General features: G+C 47.9%; 1 protein-coding gene across 1 annotated transcript; it reads right to left on the bottom strand.

The window, feature by feature from the left end:
- Nucleotides 1–1,688: 1,688 nt before the first annotated feature.
- LOC135384108 (uncharacterized) lies at nt 1,689–17,916 on the bottom strand. The gene is made up of 4 exons (XM_064613331.1): nt 17,747–17,916; nt 15,061–15,569; nt 4,110–4,504; nt 1,689–3,106 (listed from the first exon to the last, which is right to left on the bottom strand). The coding sequence occupies exons 1-4, from the start codon at nt 17,771–17,773 to the stop codon at nt 2,049–2,051; spliced, it is 1,989 nt and encodes a 662-aa protein (XP_064469401.1). The 5' UTR covers nt 17,774–17,916; the 3' UTR covers nt 1,689–2,048.
- Nucleotides 17,917–18,268: the final 352 nt, after the last annotated feature.

The following is an 18,268-nucleotide window of genomic DNA, read 5'->3' as shown; positions in this document are numbered from 1 at the left end:
GCTTGCTGGCGCACGCACCTTTGGAAAATAGCAGCAGCTTGTGACGAGACACAGTAATCCATACTTTAGTTATGTGCCTTACATTGATTGGCACACTATACTAGTCATTTCATATGGAAGTACGTGCATTAAAGGTACTGTAAAGCAGTAGACAAGCATGATATGCCGGTGATGTGACTAGAGAGTTTGTTTCTTCTAAATACCATATGCGGAACCATACGACCGACAACGCGCTATAAATATATTTAATTTGCCACGAAAGATGCGGCGTAGCAGAGCGACAGAGTGTGTTATAGAGAGAGTTTGGCCATTGGGAGGAGCCTAACTTAAAGCGTGTCATGGGACGTCACGGCCGAACGACCTCCCTCCTCGTGCTCTATTGTTATCCAGTCGTCAACCGGTCGCAAACGCCATATCGATGCTGATCGTTGTTTACAATCCAAGGAGAGACGATACGTGCGTACTTCTTGCTTCGAAAGCCTTTCGTCCTTAAACTCTTTCTCTTCGGCAACAAAGCCCCCCCCCCCCCCCCTTATCACTTACGCCAGTGGGGCATAAGCCGGTTATTCCTGTAGATTACATTCAGCGCGACCACGAAGGTGTCGACCAGCTGGCGGACAGCATCAATATGGCGCGGACTAGATGGCTGAAAAGCGGATTCCGCTCGGATTCATGCTTTTTGGGCGGCGCAACGAAGACTCTGACGTCAAAATAAGGTCCTCCCATGAGGCGGCAAAAGATCAAAGAATGGCCATAGAACTCTCCCTATAAATGGGCTCTGCGGCGTAGTGGAGCGGTGCGACGCCTGGTGTCAAACAACCCCCTGTACAGCGGATAACACTGAAAATTGGTATTACACACTTTTACATCGGGACTTCGTTATTTTAGTAACCATATTATTACTTTTCGTGTTTACCTGTGCATTCTGAAACCCCTGTTAACAGTTTAACTTGTTAACCCCTGTTTTTGCGAAGGAACCCAGCGCTGGGCGTTGTTCGATGGAGGCTCTCCCTACTTCTCTGCTGCGCCTGCGCGCTCCTTCTGTGTGAACAAACTGTGTGAACCTCTGTGAACAAACAAGTCCCGACGCTTTCTGACATTTTTTTTTTCAATGGCTCAGCATTTCATTTCAGTTCGCCTATCCGTTTATCCTCAGATGTGGATCGTTGTGTGCATTGCAGGGGCGGATTTTATGGTGGATTGCGGTGGATTGTTATGTCGGGCCCAGTGTTATTCGCATGCAATGTGGTTGCCGCCGTATGTGTCAGGAGTACGGATTCATTTCGAATACCTAGTACAGTGTTGCCCGTAATCTTTAATTGTAATTTTATAATTAATTGAACCGCCGATTGGAATGGCTTGACTACCGAATAGCCACACTAAATGAGTGCCTTAGAGTACCTTTAAATGTGTTGTGACAGTTGGTTTCCAGCTTTGCCAGACACCCGACATCATCCCATATTTCAGGTCCATGACGTGAGCAGGTACGGAGAAAAACGGCCCCGAAGAAGCGACATTGGTGACGTCACACAGGAGCAGCGAGGGAAGACGAGAGTCTCCCAAGCCAAATGGGGGAGAGGGGTCCGTGAGGTCACATCGTGGGTCGTAGTTTTTGGCTGCGCCTATTTTCCGAACCAATCTAGCGAGAGGAAATTTTTTTTTCACTGTGTTCTCATAATCAGTACGATGCATATATATGAGAAAAAGTGTCGCAACACCTTTAAGCAACAATGCGTATTCACTCACACTGCACATAACATCTGCCTGCGTCCCTCGAAGAGCGAAAGTCATCCTGACTGTGCACACAAGACTTCGGATGCCCCGATGCTCTAAGACTATACCAGCTCTTCGTACAACAACTGCACAGGACGATAAGAACAAAAATAATCACAATAATTACATCTGTATCTTCTGAAGTGAAATATTTTTATGGACGCAAGCAATTATGTTTCAGTATGCTGAAAGATGCAAGGATGTCTACCTACGAAAAACTTGTAACATGGAAAATTAGATGCAGAGTAATACGCACACGCAGCTTATTATCTGAGTCATGACAGGCTGCATTTTTGGCTGGGGTTCATGTTACTATCAGCCGCACACTCAAAAGTTTCGGCAAAAGGTTGCATATTCTTGACCAGGTCATGACAGTCTGCGTTCTCCTCCGTGCCGTCTAGGCCGCGCAAGGCACACGTCTTCAGACAAGCTGACACGAAGAACAGCTTCCGGGATGACAGGCCCAACACCGGCAAGCGGATTGCCTGCTCCACCGAATTTTGCAGGTAGGCCTTGTGGGCGATGTGCAGTCCCAGCAACCAACTTGTCTGTTTACAGAGCGTCTTGCTGGCTTTGAAAGTCACGAAACGCTCAACCAGAGCAGTGGCTATAAGGTGCCCCAGGCCAGCGTAGTTTACTGCAGCCAATAAGTCCTCACGGAACAAAACATTATGAAGCAGCATCGCTGGCACGCCGATAACGTGGGACTTAGGTGGGAGCGGAAGCTGCTTCCTACTCTGCCAAAAGAGGAAAGCTCTGGGATTGCTCAGTTTCCACGTCACCACAGATTTGCGCTTACGAAGCCATATTCCAAGAAAACGTTCACCAACATTAGGCACGACCGACCAATGCATTTCCAAGTCCTCTTTGGTTTGGAAGCCTTCTGGGAAGCCAAGCACGAAGTTCACTTTCGCCACGTTGTCTAAGGAAACTTGCTTGTCTACAAGTGTCGATGTGGAAATCCACGCTAGAAGGCCGTTTTGAATGATAGATGCTAGGGATCCCACCGATCGAAGGGCGGCAGGCGTGACAACGCTGTGAGAGTAGTAGAAACTCATGGGGGCAACTTGCTCCAACATTTTATCACAGCCGGCGTAGTAAGCTGAATCGTCGTCGTCGACACTAAGCTCGTTGTTGACGTATGGACCAAATTGGCGAATAAGTTCCCACAGGACCAATAGATTGATGCGCTGCTTTGATACACCCCCGAAAACCCCTTCTACAAGGTCTAGCACCTTTCTTGATGTTATGACTTCGTCGTTCTCTGTATAGTGTGGCGATGCATACTTCATGAAAGCTGCATGCCAGGTCGCCTTTGGGATTGCTGTAGAATCTGAAAAAGGATAGTTTCCTCAGTATTAGGCTACCAAAAGCGGGGGCTGCCGATTGTGTATCCTGCATTAACCGGATGCATGAAACTCAGCAAAGGCTTCTAAAGTATCGAACAGTTAGCTAGTGATTATTTTTGCTTGCGGACGCTTCCTTGGTCATGAGAATATAGGTAGCAGAGCGATTTTTAATCGCTGCCTATCTCCCATTGTGAAGGAAAAGCTGTTCACAACATTGAAACAAAGTACAAATAAGGGCACAAATGTATATATGTTCTTTCAGATGAATCCCCAGCCCGAATAATTTGAGAAGGGTGCCACCTACCAGGAAACTGTTTTGCAAGCATTTCTGACGTATCGTCCAATAGCCATGGAGCGTGAAATTGATGTGCGCACGTCATTAATTAGCCGCAAATAAAAATCTGCTCCCCAAAAATCAGTGTTCAATGTTCACCGGAGACAGTATCTTGGGTACATACCTCACCAATAAAAAAAAGTTCATCGGGTAGTGATTTTTTCAAGTAAGTAATTGGTTTCTGAGACTCACTTTCAGAGCGCTATCCACATGTTTGGCAACATGGTGTGCTCAAGACCCTTAGCCCTTGCTCTCATGCAGTCTCGTAGGCGCGAAGAAATGTACGTACAAATCAAACAAACGCAAGAAAGATGTCAAGCGGGGATCAAGTCTGCTCTGTCGTAGTCCTTAGCCTTCAGGCTGTTAGTTTTATATCAGCATGCACTGTTGCCAAACACGCCGAAGAATACGCAATTCCGAGGCAGATAGCGCTGTGAAAGAGAACTTTTTGCACTCCGATGACTATAGAACAGATTTTTGTCTTCTCGGAGAGGTATGTACTCAAGACCCCCCAATGGTGTAGTACATGTCGCGATACGGTGTCACGCGTACGCCATCACCACTTGGCCTCACTACTACTTCTATATAATAATGATAAATTCAATTCAGTTCAATCTGAGACACCCTGTACACTTTGTGTTCACTGTTCATACCTAAGCTTGCGATGGTAAACTTTCTTTTCTGAGTCGTGGGTCTTGTCAGTGTCTGCATAACCTGGCGAACGACACTTTCACTTCCAGTTATACCAGGCTCCAGTGAAGTATCTACACCAAACGCAGTCAGCCGTTTGGTGTAGTAGTTGACATCTACACTGGGTGTGCGGAATATCCAAGACTTGTACTTCTTGTTGTAATTCAAACGCAGCACCCGTTCGCCTGAAGGTGTTAGATCTCCCGAATTTGGTACTGCAGCCACAAAAAGGAAGTGCAGGCTGTAGTGCAAGGATAACCCGAAGATGCGGCCGAAGGGATCGGAAGTATCTGCACCACTTAGGGACACGCTTTGATGCGCAATAAAACTTAGCAGGTCCGTTGGGTCGTTGACGTTGCTGCGGAATAAAATACACTTCATCACAGATAGGTTAAGTCGAACGAACGTTTCTAATCCAGTGAGGCAGCGTCTAAATACAGACATTACAGTGAAAGGGAAATCATAATGAGAGGAAGGAAGCGCCACTGAACTACAGAACGGTGAGAAAAGGGAACAAGCGCACAACAACAAAGCACCAAGTGCTCAAAACGCCCCCTACACTAAAGAATCGGTTACAAGAAGATTACAAAGAAGCGATTACATCCTTAGGGGGCGTTTTGAGCACCAAGGGCTCAAAACGCCCCCTAAGGATGTAATCGCTCCAAGCATATCCGTCCGGCAAAGCCCTTTCATCCTCGAGATGGTTGTGGAACGGGTCGGGAATACGATCCCCCACATCGCTACAGCAGACGACATTGACTGTTCAACATCGAACATCTGGCTGTGCTGAACTCGGCGCGGGATCATCTTCGTGTGTTGGTAAAGCATCCATGCCATGAACAAAGGGTATTTACCTATTTACAGCGTATTGCGAGGAACGGTAGTACTATTTCTTAGGTCTGGAGCTAGCTCTAATACACATGTTGCAGCTTTCTTTGTGTGCATCGTAAGACGACTACGAAGCAACTGAGAGCGCGTGTAAGAAGCGCGTGTGTGTGAGCCTTTTGGGGGACTTTTCTATATATTTTTTTTCCACCTTGCGCTCGTGTTAGGAGCGGACACGTTTTTGCTGTACCTCTGTATACTCGGACATGGTTGAAGCTGGTCGCTGAAATTAAACGTATTTGAAGTGGCAAGTACAGTTCCTTCATTCTCGGAGTGGATATTCCACAACATATTTCTGGTGCCGAAACCCGGGAACTGGCCTGGCTGTACAAGATATTGAACGTTTCGAAGACTGATCATGGACCGGCTTAAGCCTAAAAGAGCAGCACGGCGTGCACAAATTACTCGACTCGTGAACGAGGTCACGGATCTTCGGCAGGACGTCGCGGTGTCAGTAAGACCGTTTTGAATGGACTTCTAGCTCGCATAGAAGAAAGTTACAAGGAACTACAAGCGGTGAACGCAGAAATCGAGCCCTTCATAAAGGATGAGGATTTACCCGCGGAGTACGAAGCAGTATTCCGATATGAAGAGCAAACTGCTAATGCGACTGCGGAACTACGGACACGGCTGGCTGATTTTCAGCTTTTGGAACGGCACATGGCTTCTCCTCAGTCGGAGCCAGTGTCGCCTCGTATGCCACAGATCAACCAACAAGTCCAAGCGGGGATCAAGCTACCTAAGTTGCAGTTGATGACCTTCGCCGGTGAGCTCACAGAATGGCGACCATTTTGGGAGCAGTTCAAGACGGCAGTACATGAAAACCAGCGGCTGAATAAGACAGAGAAGTTCCAGTACCTAAACACGTCGTTGAAAGGACGAGCAGCTGATTCCCTTCGTGGACTGCAATCAACAGAGTCTTCCTACGACGACGCGATTGAGATACTATCGCAGCGTTTCGGAGACACCTCTCTTATACAACGGGAGTATCTCGCGAGGCTACGGGATTTACCAGCTGTGAAATCACAGAGAGACGTACATGGACTACGGTCTTTGTATGACCATTTACAAGCCAACATGCGAGGTCTCAAGGCGCTGGGAGTGTCAACAAGTAGTTACTCGTCGATGATGGTCGATATCCTTTTCTCAGCTATCCCTACAGAGATGGTGGTTGAGTACCACCGAATGCATCGACACAAGAGGACCCCCAGCGACGACGGGACCGCAGAGCACAGGGATAGGTCTACCAGGCCAGTTGCTCAAGATGATTGCGGCGTAGAGACTACAGATGAGTTGTCGAAGGTCCTCGACTTCATCAGAGCGGAATTAGATAGCCTAGAACGGTCTGGACTGCAATACAGTCAGAAGGCTTCAGGGGCCCAACATACTAACGGGGCAAGAAACAAACTTATTGCTACCGGAGCGGTTCTCCAAGCATGCGTTGAAGGAACTCCAAAGTGCGTGTTCTGTGCATCAACTGGCCACAGCACACTGGACTGCAATGCTGGACTATCGATCGCCAAAAAGATTAAAAAACTGTCAAAGGATATGCGCTGCTTTCGGTGTACGAAAAGAGGTCACCGGTCCAAGGACTGTCGTGTTAACGTTGTCTGTAAACATTGTGGAAACAGACACGCTTCCGTCGTCTGCGATCCCTCAAAGAGACCAGGTCCGACAAGTAGCAACGACACCGTGACCAACATAATGACCACCACCCAGCACAGGGACCAACGGGGACGTGCCGAGGTTCTTTTGCAGACCTTCCGACTATGGGCGTCATCTGACACCGCGTGTACCCAACTTCGTGGCATCATCGATGGAGGTAGTCAGCTGACCTTCATCCGTGACGACATTGCGCAGAAGCTGAAACTGAAAGTTGTAGGTGAGAGCAAGTTGCAGTTGAACACTTTTGCCAGTTCGTCTACCGCTAACAAGACCCACTTAGGGAAGGTGGTTGAACTTCACCTGCGGAGTCAGTATCGTCCTGTGGACTATGTCATACGCGCAACCACTATTCCGTTCATTTGCAAGGATCTTGCGGAAGTTCCAGCTAATCAGGAGTTCGTCGAAAGGCTTCGTCGACAAGGACAGCAGATAGCCGACGACTCCTTGTTCCCCAATGTTCAGTGTGAAGCTGGCATTGGACTGCTAATAGGCAGTGACGAAATGTGGCAGCTCTTGACAGGAGAAGTGAAGAGGCATGCAGACGATGACAAGTTGGTAGCAATTGGAACAGTGTTCGGGTGGACGTTTCAAGGGCCTTCACAGGTCACACATGGCTATGCTGAAACTTCAGCAGCCACGACGATATGCGTCTTAAGAACAGGAGTTTGTGTGGATCCAGATGATGTGCTGGAGAAGTTCTGGAAGTTAGAAAGTATTGGAATCGCAGACGTAACGACAAACAACAACGAGCATGACACAGCGGTGCTTGAAGTATTTCAAAGAAACATTCGTTATGTGGACGGCCGGTACGAGGTGGCCCTACCCTGGAAGCCTCGTACAGAAGAATTGGAAGACAACTTCGAGGAAGCCAACCGGCGACTGCGAGGACTTACGAGACGGTTACTCCAAAATGACTGCTTGACGAAGTATGACGAGGTTATAAGGAGCTACCTTGAAAATGGGCACGCCGAGAAGGCCAACGAAGACACAGCCCTGACTGGTTTGCATTACTACATGCCTCACAGGGCAGTAGTACGTAGCGAATCCACGACAACGAAGATACGTGTGGTGTTTGACGCCTCATCACACGCATCTGGAGCTACGTCGCTGAATGACCACTTGGAGAAGGGGCCTAAGTTGGGAGCCGATTTGGTGCCTGTCCTGTTGCGTTTCAGACTACACAGAATAGCAATCACAGCGGATATCCGAAAGGCATTTCTGCAAATCGGCATTCGAGAGAAAGACAGAGATGCTCTCCGTTTCCTGTGGTTTAACCATGCTCCAACATTGGACGATCCACAGCCTGAAGTGGAGTGTTGGAGAATGACGAGGGTGCCTTTCGGGACATCGGCGAGTCCTTTCCTGCTGACTGCAACTCTACAGCATCACCTGAGATCAGTAGAGGGGTCGAACAAAGATCTGGCCCAGGCACTAATAAATTCTTTCTATGTCGACGATCTGCTTGTGGGCGTAGCCAACGTTTTGGAAGGGAAACATCTGGTCCAAAAGGCGGAAGACATCTTTCAGAGGGCAGGAATGAAACTAAGCAAATGGGCGTCTAACTCTGCTGAGCTACAGACTATGTTCCTGCAGTCCGACACCGGCGGAGCTAGCGAAGGAAAATCATTCGTCGACACTGCACACACTAAGGTACTTGGGGTGATGTGGGACCGATCTAGTGACAGACTGAGCTTCTCAGCACAGCACCTGCTGGATGTCATTGCCGACATGAAAGACAGCAAGAGGTCCATACTGCAGGCTTCCGCCAGACTGTTCGATCCTCTGGGGTACCTGTCACCGTATACCATTCGAGTGAAGATGCTTTTCCAAGAACTCTGGAAGGCGAAGATAGATTGGGACTCCAAACTTCCAGAGGAGATATCGAAGACATGGAACCTCTGGCTTAAGGAGCTGCCCGACCTACATATGATCTCAGTGGAAAGATGTGTGCTTCCAACCGAAGGGTCTTTGTACACTTATGAAATGCACATCTTCACAGATGCTAGTCCGCAGGCATATGGAGCATGCGCCCTCCTACGGAGCACGAGTGAGATTGAAGAAACAAAGGTATCCCTGCTGTTTTCAAAGTCACGAGTGGCACCACTCCAGAAGATCACTTTGCCCAGGCTGGAACTAATGGGGGCCCTGATAGGAGTGCGAATAGCCAAGTTCCTGAGTCAGGCGCTGTCTTTGTCGAACCTTGAGACGACATTCTGGACCGACTCCACCATTACGCTAAGCTGGATCCGAGGTGACTCAACGAGGTGGAAACCCTTCGTGAGGAACAGAGTGGCAGAGATCCAGGCGAATAGCCGTCAGCAGCAGTGGAGGCATTGCCCAGGCTGCGATAACCCAGCGGACGCCTTAACAAGGGGACTCACCGTCAGGTCATTAAGTCAGAACACACAGTGGTTTGAAGGACCCGGGTGGCTTGCCCATCCACGCACAGTTTGGCCAAAGCCTTGCGGTGAAGAAGATGCGGACTTAGAGAGCGTCGAGGAAGAAAAGCTGAGAGCCGCACTAGTGATTGCAGGTGATTTAAAGGGGCCTTCTCCTCTATTCGAGCTTTCTAAGTACAGCAGTTACAACCGCGTTGTGCGGGTTACCGCATGGATACGAAGATTTGTGTGGAATTGCCGCACTAATGTAAAAAACATAGGGGCGCTTACGGCATCTGAAGTGGCGGAGTCCGAGATGTTATGGGTGAGACATGTGCAACGTGAAGTCTACCCCGAAGAGACGTTCGCACTCAGTCGCAACGAGCAAATTGCCAAATCATCCAAGCTTCTGAGGCTGAATCCGTTTCTCGATGAAAATAGAGTGATGCGGCTTACGGGCAGACTACAGTGCTCGGACAACACTGAAGATATCAAGCATCCCATTCTGCTACCAAAGAAGCACACGCTATCCAAGCTGATTGTTCGGAATGCACATGAACTAACGCTACATGGAGGGGTACAACTGACATTGTCGACCTTGCGAGAGAAGTGGTGGATAGTCCAGGCCAGGCAGATTGTGAAGTCGATCATACACGACTGCACGGTGTGCGTAAGGTTTCGTGCTACTCGAATCACAGCGCCAACTGCGCCTTTGCCAGACGTTCGGACAAACCCGACTCACCCCTTTGAGACCACAGGTGTCGACTTTGCGGGACCGTTGTACATCAAAGCTAGTAAAGGTTACGAATCCTCCTCTAAGTCATATATCCTCCTCTTCACATGTGCCACGACGAGATCGATTCATCTCGAGTTAGTGACCGATACAACGGCGAAAGCGTTCCTCACGGCGTTCCGACGATTTATATCAAGAAGGGGAACTCCTTCTATCATATACAGCGACAATGCCCTTGCTTTCAAGAAGGCGTCGAGGGACATTCAAGACTTGTGGAGGATAATGCGTAGCACCGAATCACAAGACTTTATGTCTGCAAGACGTATTAACTGGAGGTTCATCGTAGAACGGGCTGCATGGTGGGGCGGAATGTGGGAACGACTGATACGGACGGTCAAGAGCTGCTTGCGGCGAATTCTGGGAAGACAGTGCCTCACATTCGAAGAGATGGAAACTCTTCTTCATGAAGTAGAGGCAGTTGTTAACTCCAGACCTCTCACCTTTCTTCATTCCACTCCCGACGAACCTGCCGCGCTGACTCCAGCTCATCTACTAATAGGCAGGACCTTAACGGCACTACCCGAGAAACCTTCGCATGAAGTTCAATCCTCGACAGCCCAGTCAAGCATCCGAAGATGGCGACACAAACAGAAAATTGCAGACATGTTTTGGAGAAGATGGAAGCAGGAGTATCTCCTCGAGCTCGGGTCAGCTCATCAAACAAACGCAACGGAGTGCTTCCCAAAGCTTTCGGAAGGGGACGTGGTTCTTCTTCACGACCATAAGACACCTCGACATATCTGGAAGCTGGCTAGAGTCAACGAAGTTCATCCCGGTCGAGATGGCAATGTACGCTCTTGTACAGTGAGGCTACCCAATGGGACTATAACTCGACGGCCTGTGCAGCTATTGTACCCGTTAGAAATGACTAGACATTGACTAACTCTATTTTGCGCGGGGGAGGATGTTGCAGCTTTCTTTGTGTGCATCGTAAGACGACTACGAAGCAACTGAGAACGCGTGTAAGAAGCGCGTGTGTGTGAGCCTTTTGGGGGACTTTTCTATATATTTTTTTTCCACCTTGCGCTCGTGTTAGGAGCGGACACGTTTTTGCTGTACCTCTGTATACTCGGACATGGTTGAAGCTGGTCGCTGAAATTAAACGTATTTGAAGTGGCAAGTACAGTTCCTTCATTCTCGGAGTGGATATTCCACAACAACACATATTCAAGCATCTTTCGACCGTCACATGCAACGAGCTGATGTGTCTTGTATCTATCGTTCCGCTGCACATGCTGCTGTGAAGAGAACAGCAGGTCGATCCGCACTCAATTTTCGGGCGTCCTCCATGATGCAGCCGAGACGAGCAGAAGCAGACGTCGGCAGCTCTAGCGCCACTACACTTAGCTAGTGCTGGGGTGCGGGATATCCCGGGATACCGGTTTGTTGCTCGGAATCTCGGAATTCGGGATATCGGGAGTTGATGGATACTTCAAATCTATTATTGGCGCAGTCGCGACACAGCACTGCGCAGCATAACAATGACGAGGTATCTCATTTCAGCACGCAATTCTTTGTCCTTGGTGCCGGTAAGGATGCACTATTTTTACGCCTGTGACACACGCGCCGGAGCTCCCTCCGTTGGTTTCCTCCTTCCTGTTGCTTTGCAAGTTTTTGAGACTTTAGTGATTTAGTTTTCGGAGCTGAATCTTCGTACACGGTGACAGTATGAAATAAATTGGTCGGCGGTATACGTGATCACTGCGAATAAAAAACGAGCTTTTCATTTGAGGAAACCATAAAGCATGCCTTTATCAGCTGCATATTAAAAACTGTTCACTACAACGTAGTTGGAGAACGCCTGCAGACACAGAAAACGAACGCACACAGAAAGAGTTTCCACACAAAGGCTGCAAATGCGTGCTGTTTCGGTTTTACATCAATCCCGGAATCCTGCCCGGGGATCCCGGGATTAGCAGGGAGGAACCACAAAACCCCAGGAAGTGTCCCAGGCTTCCCCCAACCCTGCTCTTAGCCGCATCCATCTGTTCTGGGAGTAGCGCTAGTCGATCCGGTGTTGTCACAGTCACTACCCTCGGCTGATCGTGGAATGTGAAGAGTAGCTACCCTCAACTCTTTGGATGATCCGTGCGAGCTCTGTGTCGTAGTGGCATTTCGTTCCTTTCCATTATGAACAGTCACCAACTAGCCCAGCTTTGTACGGGTGTCACGAGGCGAAGCATGCTACACGGTGGATCTGTTTTGAAAAATCGTGTACTGGTCTAAACGATGTTGTCCCCATATTGGAAAGTAAAGTGCGATGACGCCTAGCTGAGCGACGTCGCGCAACCGCTCGGCTACGGCAAGCTTCGTTACCTTTCTCGTACTTCTGTCAATGCTACGTCGTCAACCAGCGCAACTGAGGACATGCTTTTCCTGGAGCACATGCATCACCATAGCGATGCCCGTGCAAATAGCGAACCGCGCTAGGGATTATGGTACTGTGTCGCCGAACGTCCCAAGAGTAGAGTGTTTTACACGAACAGTTGGCGCCGTTTTTTGTTTTGTTTCTTATCCTTGGGACATCGGCCATGCACCGAGTAACGAGTGATTCATTTGGCCGATTTCCTCGGTGCGCGTCCGGGCAACCCGGAGGCGTAACGAGAGGGCGCACCCTCTTAACCAAAGACGTCCTGTGCGCTCTGATACAATAAATCCAACATGTTACAGGACACAGAATTGGTGGAAAACGAAGTCGCGAATCGCGCCCGCGTGGGCTAGAGAGGGATTGCCCACAGAAACATCCGTGGACAGAATCGTCACTTCATCACGGACAACCCGTTCTCTTTTTTTTTTCTTTTTTGCCACTCTACCCACAGCAAGCAATAGTCGTATTAGTGCAAAGTGGTCGGCATGAACGACAGCTTAGAAAATACAGTAAGACCTCATGCTTCCTACTCCCTAACCACCCAAGACAACGGGAAGTCTGTCCCACATACACTGACCCACGGGGAAAGAGACAGTAGACTACGTTCCTGGCGCAGGTGGTGTCCGCTGTTGTGTGTTTGGTGACTCAATTGGATGTACTTGAAGAAGGTGTTCATCTTGGCAGCTTAGAGCTATTCGAGAACGCAATATGAAGGCTGCCTTCGCTTTTTCGGCTATATTCTCTAGGATGTGAGAAATTTTGTGAAAGTAAGGCACTACAACAAGGAAGAGAAACATGTACTCTTGCGCCGGGGCATCTGTAGGAGGAACGAGGACCTTAACTAGCCTATCGTGCAACAAATTCTCAGAACGGCAGCTGAGGATGTGACCACCATAAAGCTTCGTATTAGTCCCCCCCCCCCCCCACCGCACTTAATACAAAGATTATTTATTACTCGTTTGTTCTTCAACTAGTGGCATTGTGTCCGGATACACTCGCACGTCATTTCTACCACCACCAACAACTTTATTGCGAGATGATGAATGGGGAGCTGCATCGCTAGGGGCGATACTCTACCCCGTTGCTGGTGGTGCTGTGGGGAATGCGGGGGATTTCACTCACATCATCGTCGTGCACGTTGTAAGTTGTGATAAGGTTAATGTCCCTCGAAATTTTCTGCGCAGTTAGAGAACCAATTTCCACTTTCGAGAACCTCCCACGAATGACAGATAACATACAGCTAGCCGACCTGTAAACTCAGACGCCATTTTTGACGGTTCGACTTTACCATTGAGCGCATGCCGCATCATGTTCAGTCGCAGGCCTTCACGAGTTCTATAACAAAATTTGACGTCGCTACGGCATCTAGACCTGACACGCTTGAGCCTTAATTGCTGTATAAAAATGTTTAGCCTCCAAAGCCAGTCGCCAGTTGAAACTTTTGCAGGTCAACATGGTAAGATGAGCCCGTTGTTTCGTGGCACAGAATCGCGACGAGGGAGTTAAAAACGAGAGGATCGTGCACCTCTCATTCCCAGCAGTATAGATTGTTGTGTGCCTCCTTCTCAAAAAGGTCCATGTCCACTTGTTTTATATTTTGAAAGAACATAGTCTCATACAAAGGAAAAAATAAGCCGGAGCTCTTTGGCTCCACGTCTAGCATATGTCTAAGTGCTCAAACGTCGCCACGCCAGTACTGGACAGCTGTTTCGGCCTTATTGGGCCATCGTCAGTAGTACGCAGGCAGGCAACGATTGAGCGGATGGCGTCAGAAGGTCACGCAGCACGTGATTCCTACAGTCAGTGTGTGCTAACACACCAGTGAAAACCCAGTGCCAAACCAGTTTTTTTTCCCTTATACTGTGCTATATACGCAGCCAAAGAGCTCCAGCAATTTTTTTCCCTTATACACTTCACTGGCTTTGCACTGGGCTTCCAGTGGTGTGTTAGCAAACAGTGCTGGGTGGAATCACGTGCTACGTGACCTTCTGACGCCATCCGTCCAAAACGCTGCCTGCCTTCCTACTACTGACGATGGTCCAATAAGGCCGAAACAGCTCTGCAGTACCGGCAGTGCGACGTTTGAGCAGTGACAAACATTTTTTTTACAGCTTCAAAGAGGGCTCGGCGGAACCAAACGTGATTGGGAACAGTTTGGCGGTGACCGGGGACGAACGCGCCCCGTTACCTACGGCAGTAATTTTCCGGCAATCTTCAGAACGCTCCACAGGAGCAGGCATGTCAATGTCAGGTGTTCTTGCTTGACGGTAACTCTGTGCTCTTCTTAGGAGTAACGGCATTTGAACCGGTACACGATTGGGCAATTCACTGTGTTGCAAGTTACTACTCTACGAGCAAACTGCGTGAAGCTTTTGTACAGGTACTTTTTGCGTTGAGACTTTAGCGTTCATTAATTGCGCATTAGTCAAAGTTCTACCCATGACAAAAGTGCAGTAGGCACATTTCTGGAAGTTCGTCGTTGGGAATTGCCCCGATCGCATTGAAATGCAGCGTTATTATGGGGCAACCTCTGGCAGTAAATTTTTGGGGACACTCATTTTGACATCCTCTTAGTTTTTTATAATTTTTTTAAGCATATTAATTTTGCTGAAATTGCTTAATCCTGTCGCTGTTACTATGGTAGCCTCTTAATGTCTGTAGCGCAAATCAAACAGTCTGGCGATCACGTGGCATCGGCACTCTCAGCGTCTGTCTCGTGAAGCCAAGCACGAGCCTACGCGGTCATATACGCACCATATCAAGCCATTAGCTCTCTAATATGTACACAAGTCTTATTTAAACTTTTAGTCTGAGGAGATACTCACTTGGTGCGCGTAGCTTTGCAAGCTCGCAGTAGAGCTACAGATTTCTGCTCTGGCGTTTGTCCCGTCTTAGGTATCACCATAGCTTCTGCCCATTTCCGAGCACTCTTCTCCACATCCATTTGCAAAGTCTCGTTCATTCCTCTTCCCGGGCCTTCATATCGACCGCATACGTACCCATAGAAATCGTCACACGGTTCTACGTAGTGGCTCAGCAAGCTCTGCAGCACATAAGACATCGTGCGGCAACTCCTGGTGAAGCATACGTTTGCGGGAGGAGGGTACGCGAAGTAGGTCCGTGGGGTGGTTGTGGTTGGCTTGAGCCCAATGATGTCCCTGATGGTCTTTGGTGAGATCAAAAATTGCAGGACCAAGCTCGTAAGTACGGCTCCCAGGGCAATCCCAGTGGCCATGCCGCACGAGCAGATGGGCAGCATTACTTCCATGATATATTCGCGTTGGGCCTGCCAGTTATATCCCTCCTCTTCGCCGCTGGGCCCCGTTTCTAGTTGCTGTTAGGTTAGATCAGGTTAGGAACATCCAGACGGTTCAGAACGCAACGGCAGAAAAAGTGCACTTTTAGTTATAAGTCAACTGGTGCCTCCCTAACAATATATATATATATATATATATATATATATACACATATATATAGATTAGAAGCTTAGGAGGGCGGTTGACCACGAGAATGAAATAAGCAGGAAAAATCAGAAGACGACAAAGAGCTTACAGGAAAACACAAAGGGGAGTTTATTAACACATATAGGGATAGGGGTCGACGTTTCGGCAGTCAGCGCTGCCTTCGACGGGACTGGGGTTTGGTGACAAGAACAAGCTTTATATATGGGAGAGGGTTATGTACAAGGGAAAGAGAGCAGCGCATGCGCTTTTGTCATGACTAACATAGGTTGGTGACTAAGTGAAAGGGGAATGACCGGGTCTGTGCAGCAGGACCTTGAGGAAATACCCGTGAGCCTGAAAAAGAGACAAAAGAGTGTATGTATTGTGCTGGATTAGGAACGCAGGTTGCGAATAGTAGAAAGGATTCCTGGATCTTCGTTTATCTGACACTGGAATTTATGAATGAGATAAGACTCGCGCTGTTCCCTGAGCCGCTGGGAAAGAAAGCCTGACTGCAGGATGAAAATAGATATATTGGTGATTGAGTGTCCTGGTTTACTGAAATGGCGCGACACTGGCAGATTAGGTTTCTTCGCGACGTCAGATTTGTGGTTATTGAATCGCGTTCTAAATGAAGTAGCTGTCTGTCCGATATATTGGGCGTTGCATTCATTACATTGAAGAAGATAGACAACATTGGAAGAATTACAGTTAAAGTCGCCATTAATGTTGACCCGATAATTAGAACTGGTACTATCTGCAGAGTTAGCGGCTTGCATTGATTTACAAATTTGGCATCTAGTTGCATTACAAGGGTGGCAACCAATGTTATTTTCTGGAAGTTTGTTAATTTTGGCATTTACTAGTCTGTCTTGGATGTTCCGCGCCCGGCGATAACTTACGCGCGGTGGCTGTGAGAATATTTCCTTCATCCAATCAGATTGTGAAAGAATTGTGTAGTGGCGGTTGAGTATCCGGCTAATGTTAGGAACGCTGCCATTGAATGTGACAGTGAGATTTACTGCAGAATTTTCGTTGGCTCGAGGAGATCACCTCAAGGTCCTGCTGCACAGACCCGGTCATCCCCCTTTCACTTAGTCACCAACCTATGTTAGTCATGACAAAAGCGCATGCGCTGCTCTCTTTCCCTTGTACATAACCCTCTCCCATATATAAAGCTTGTTCTTGTCACCAAACCCCAGTCCCGTCGAAGGCAGCGCTGACTGCCGAAACGTCGACCCCTATCCCTATATGTGTTAATAAACTCCCCTTTGTGTTTTCCTGTAAGCTCTTTGTCATCTTCTGATTTTTCCTATACACACACACACACACACATATATATATATATATATATATATATATGTGAACCTATGAATAAGTCCTTCCATGAGTGCTAAAAGTATATTTGGGTCAAACTGAGGAAGTCTTGGCATTTCATGTTTAAACCTTGGTTTCTATACCTGTCTTCGCAATGCGCGGATACCGCACGACTGTAGCCTGAGTTGATCTATATTGACATGACTTCTCCGGTCACTGATATTAATCCCGTTTATAACCGTTCCTGTGTCGCAGTGCCTGATATAGCGCTAGTACCTCGTGCGAACCTTCTGTGATGGTAGCTTTGGCCAACCGCACAATGTCAGACCAATATCAAGTGATATAAGAACGTCATTATGAATTTGAGATAAAGCATTACACAGGTTCATAGTGAGCCAGGGACAGGTTTCATTCAGCCCAATTTCCAATTACTCTGCGTTTATTAATAAAACTAGCTCTAATAATAATCGTAATACTGTGATATCACAATGGCATGACCACGTCAACGCAGGCTACAGACACTGCGTCATATGATGACATGCCCAATGATTTGTTCAGGGCAATAAAGAACAACACTACAGCTCATAAGCTTAAATGAATGGGCCCCCCACACATCAGGACATCAGCGCAACAGCGTCACACACGGGAGGGTACAGGGCGATAATACTATCATCTAGTAAGCAGCGGTCCAGATATGCATTCAAAGCTGTCGATCACGCGAATGTTCCCCAGCTATTGCACTGTTACTAACCTCTGCACTTTCAGCATTGGAGCTCATCTTCGTTGTGTATTTCTTGCGCCACGTACGAAATGCAGTTGTCTCAGCTGATGAATTGCAGAAGGATGCCGTGAACGCAGAACGACCAGTTCTTCTTCTTCTTCTTCCACCACTAGGAACAGTGGCCACCAGCCAGTGGCCAGTTCCTCGTGCAAGATAGAACACATTGTCTTCTTCATCTACGTCACGGATAACTTTACAGAGAAAAGAAAGAAAGAAAAAAGAGCTGTTGTCATGGCCACAGGTTTTAAATAACTACAAGGGTATCATGTAGTTATTTACCTCGAAAGCGTCTCGAGGCGACGTGAAGCGCTCCGAAATTGTTTTCTTTCTTTTTTCTTTTTTTTTTTGTACACCGGCGTTGTTTTTGTACACCTTAGGTAGGTCCCAGGTTGTCGGATACGAATTGCATGATGATATACGTTGTTTTTTGTTATGTAATCGCTGACTTCTTTGAAATTCTTTCTGTATAAGCTTGGAGACGTGTAAAGGTTC

The sequence above is a fragment of the Ornithodoros turicata genome, chromosome 2 (assembly GCF_037126465.1).
Source record: "Ornithodoros turicata isolate Travis chromosome 2, ASM3712646v1, whole genome shotgun sequence".
Classification (NCBI taxonomy): Eukaryota; Metazoa; Arthropoda; class Arachnida; order Ixodida; family Argasidae; genus Ornithodoros; species Ornithodoros turicata.
Note: the sequence above shows the minus strand (reverse complement) of the source record. Positions and strands in the feature narration are given on the sequence as shown.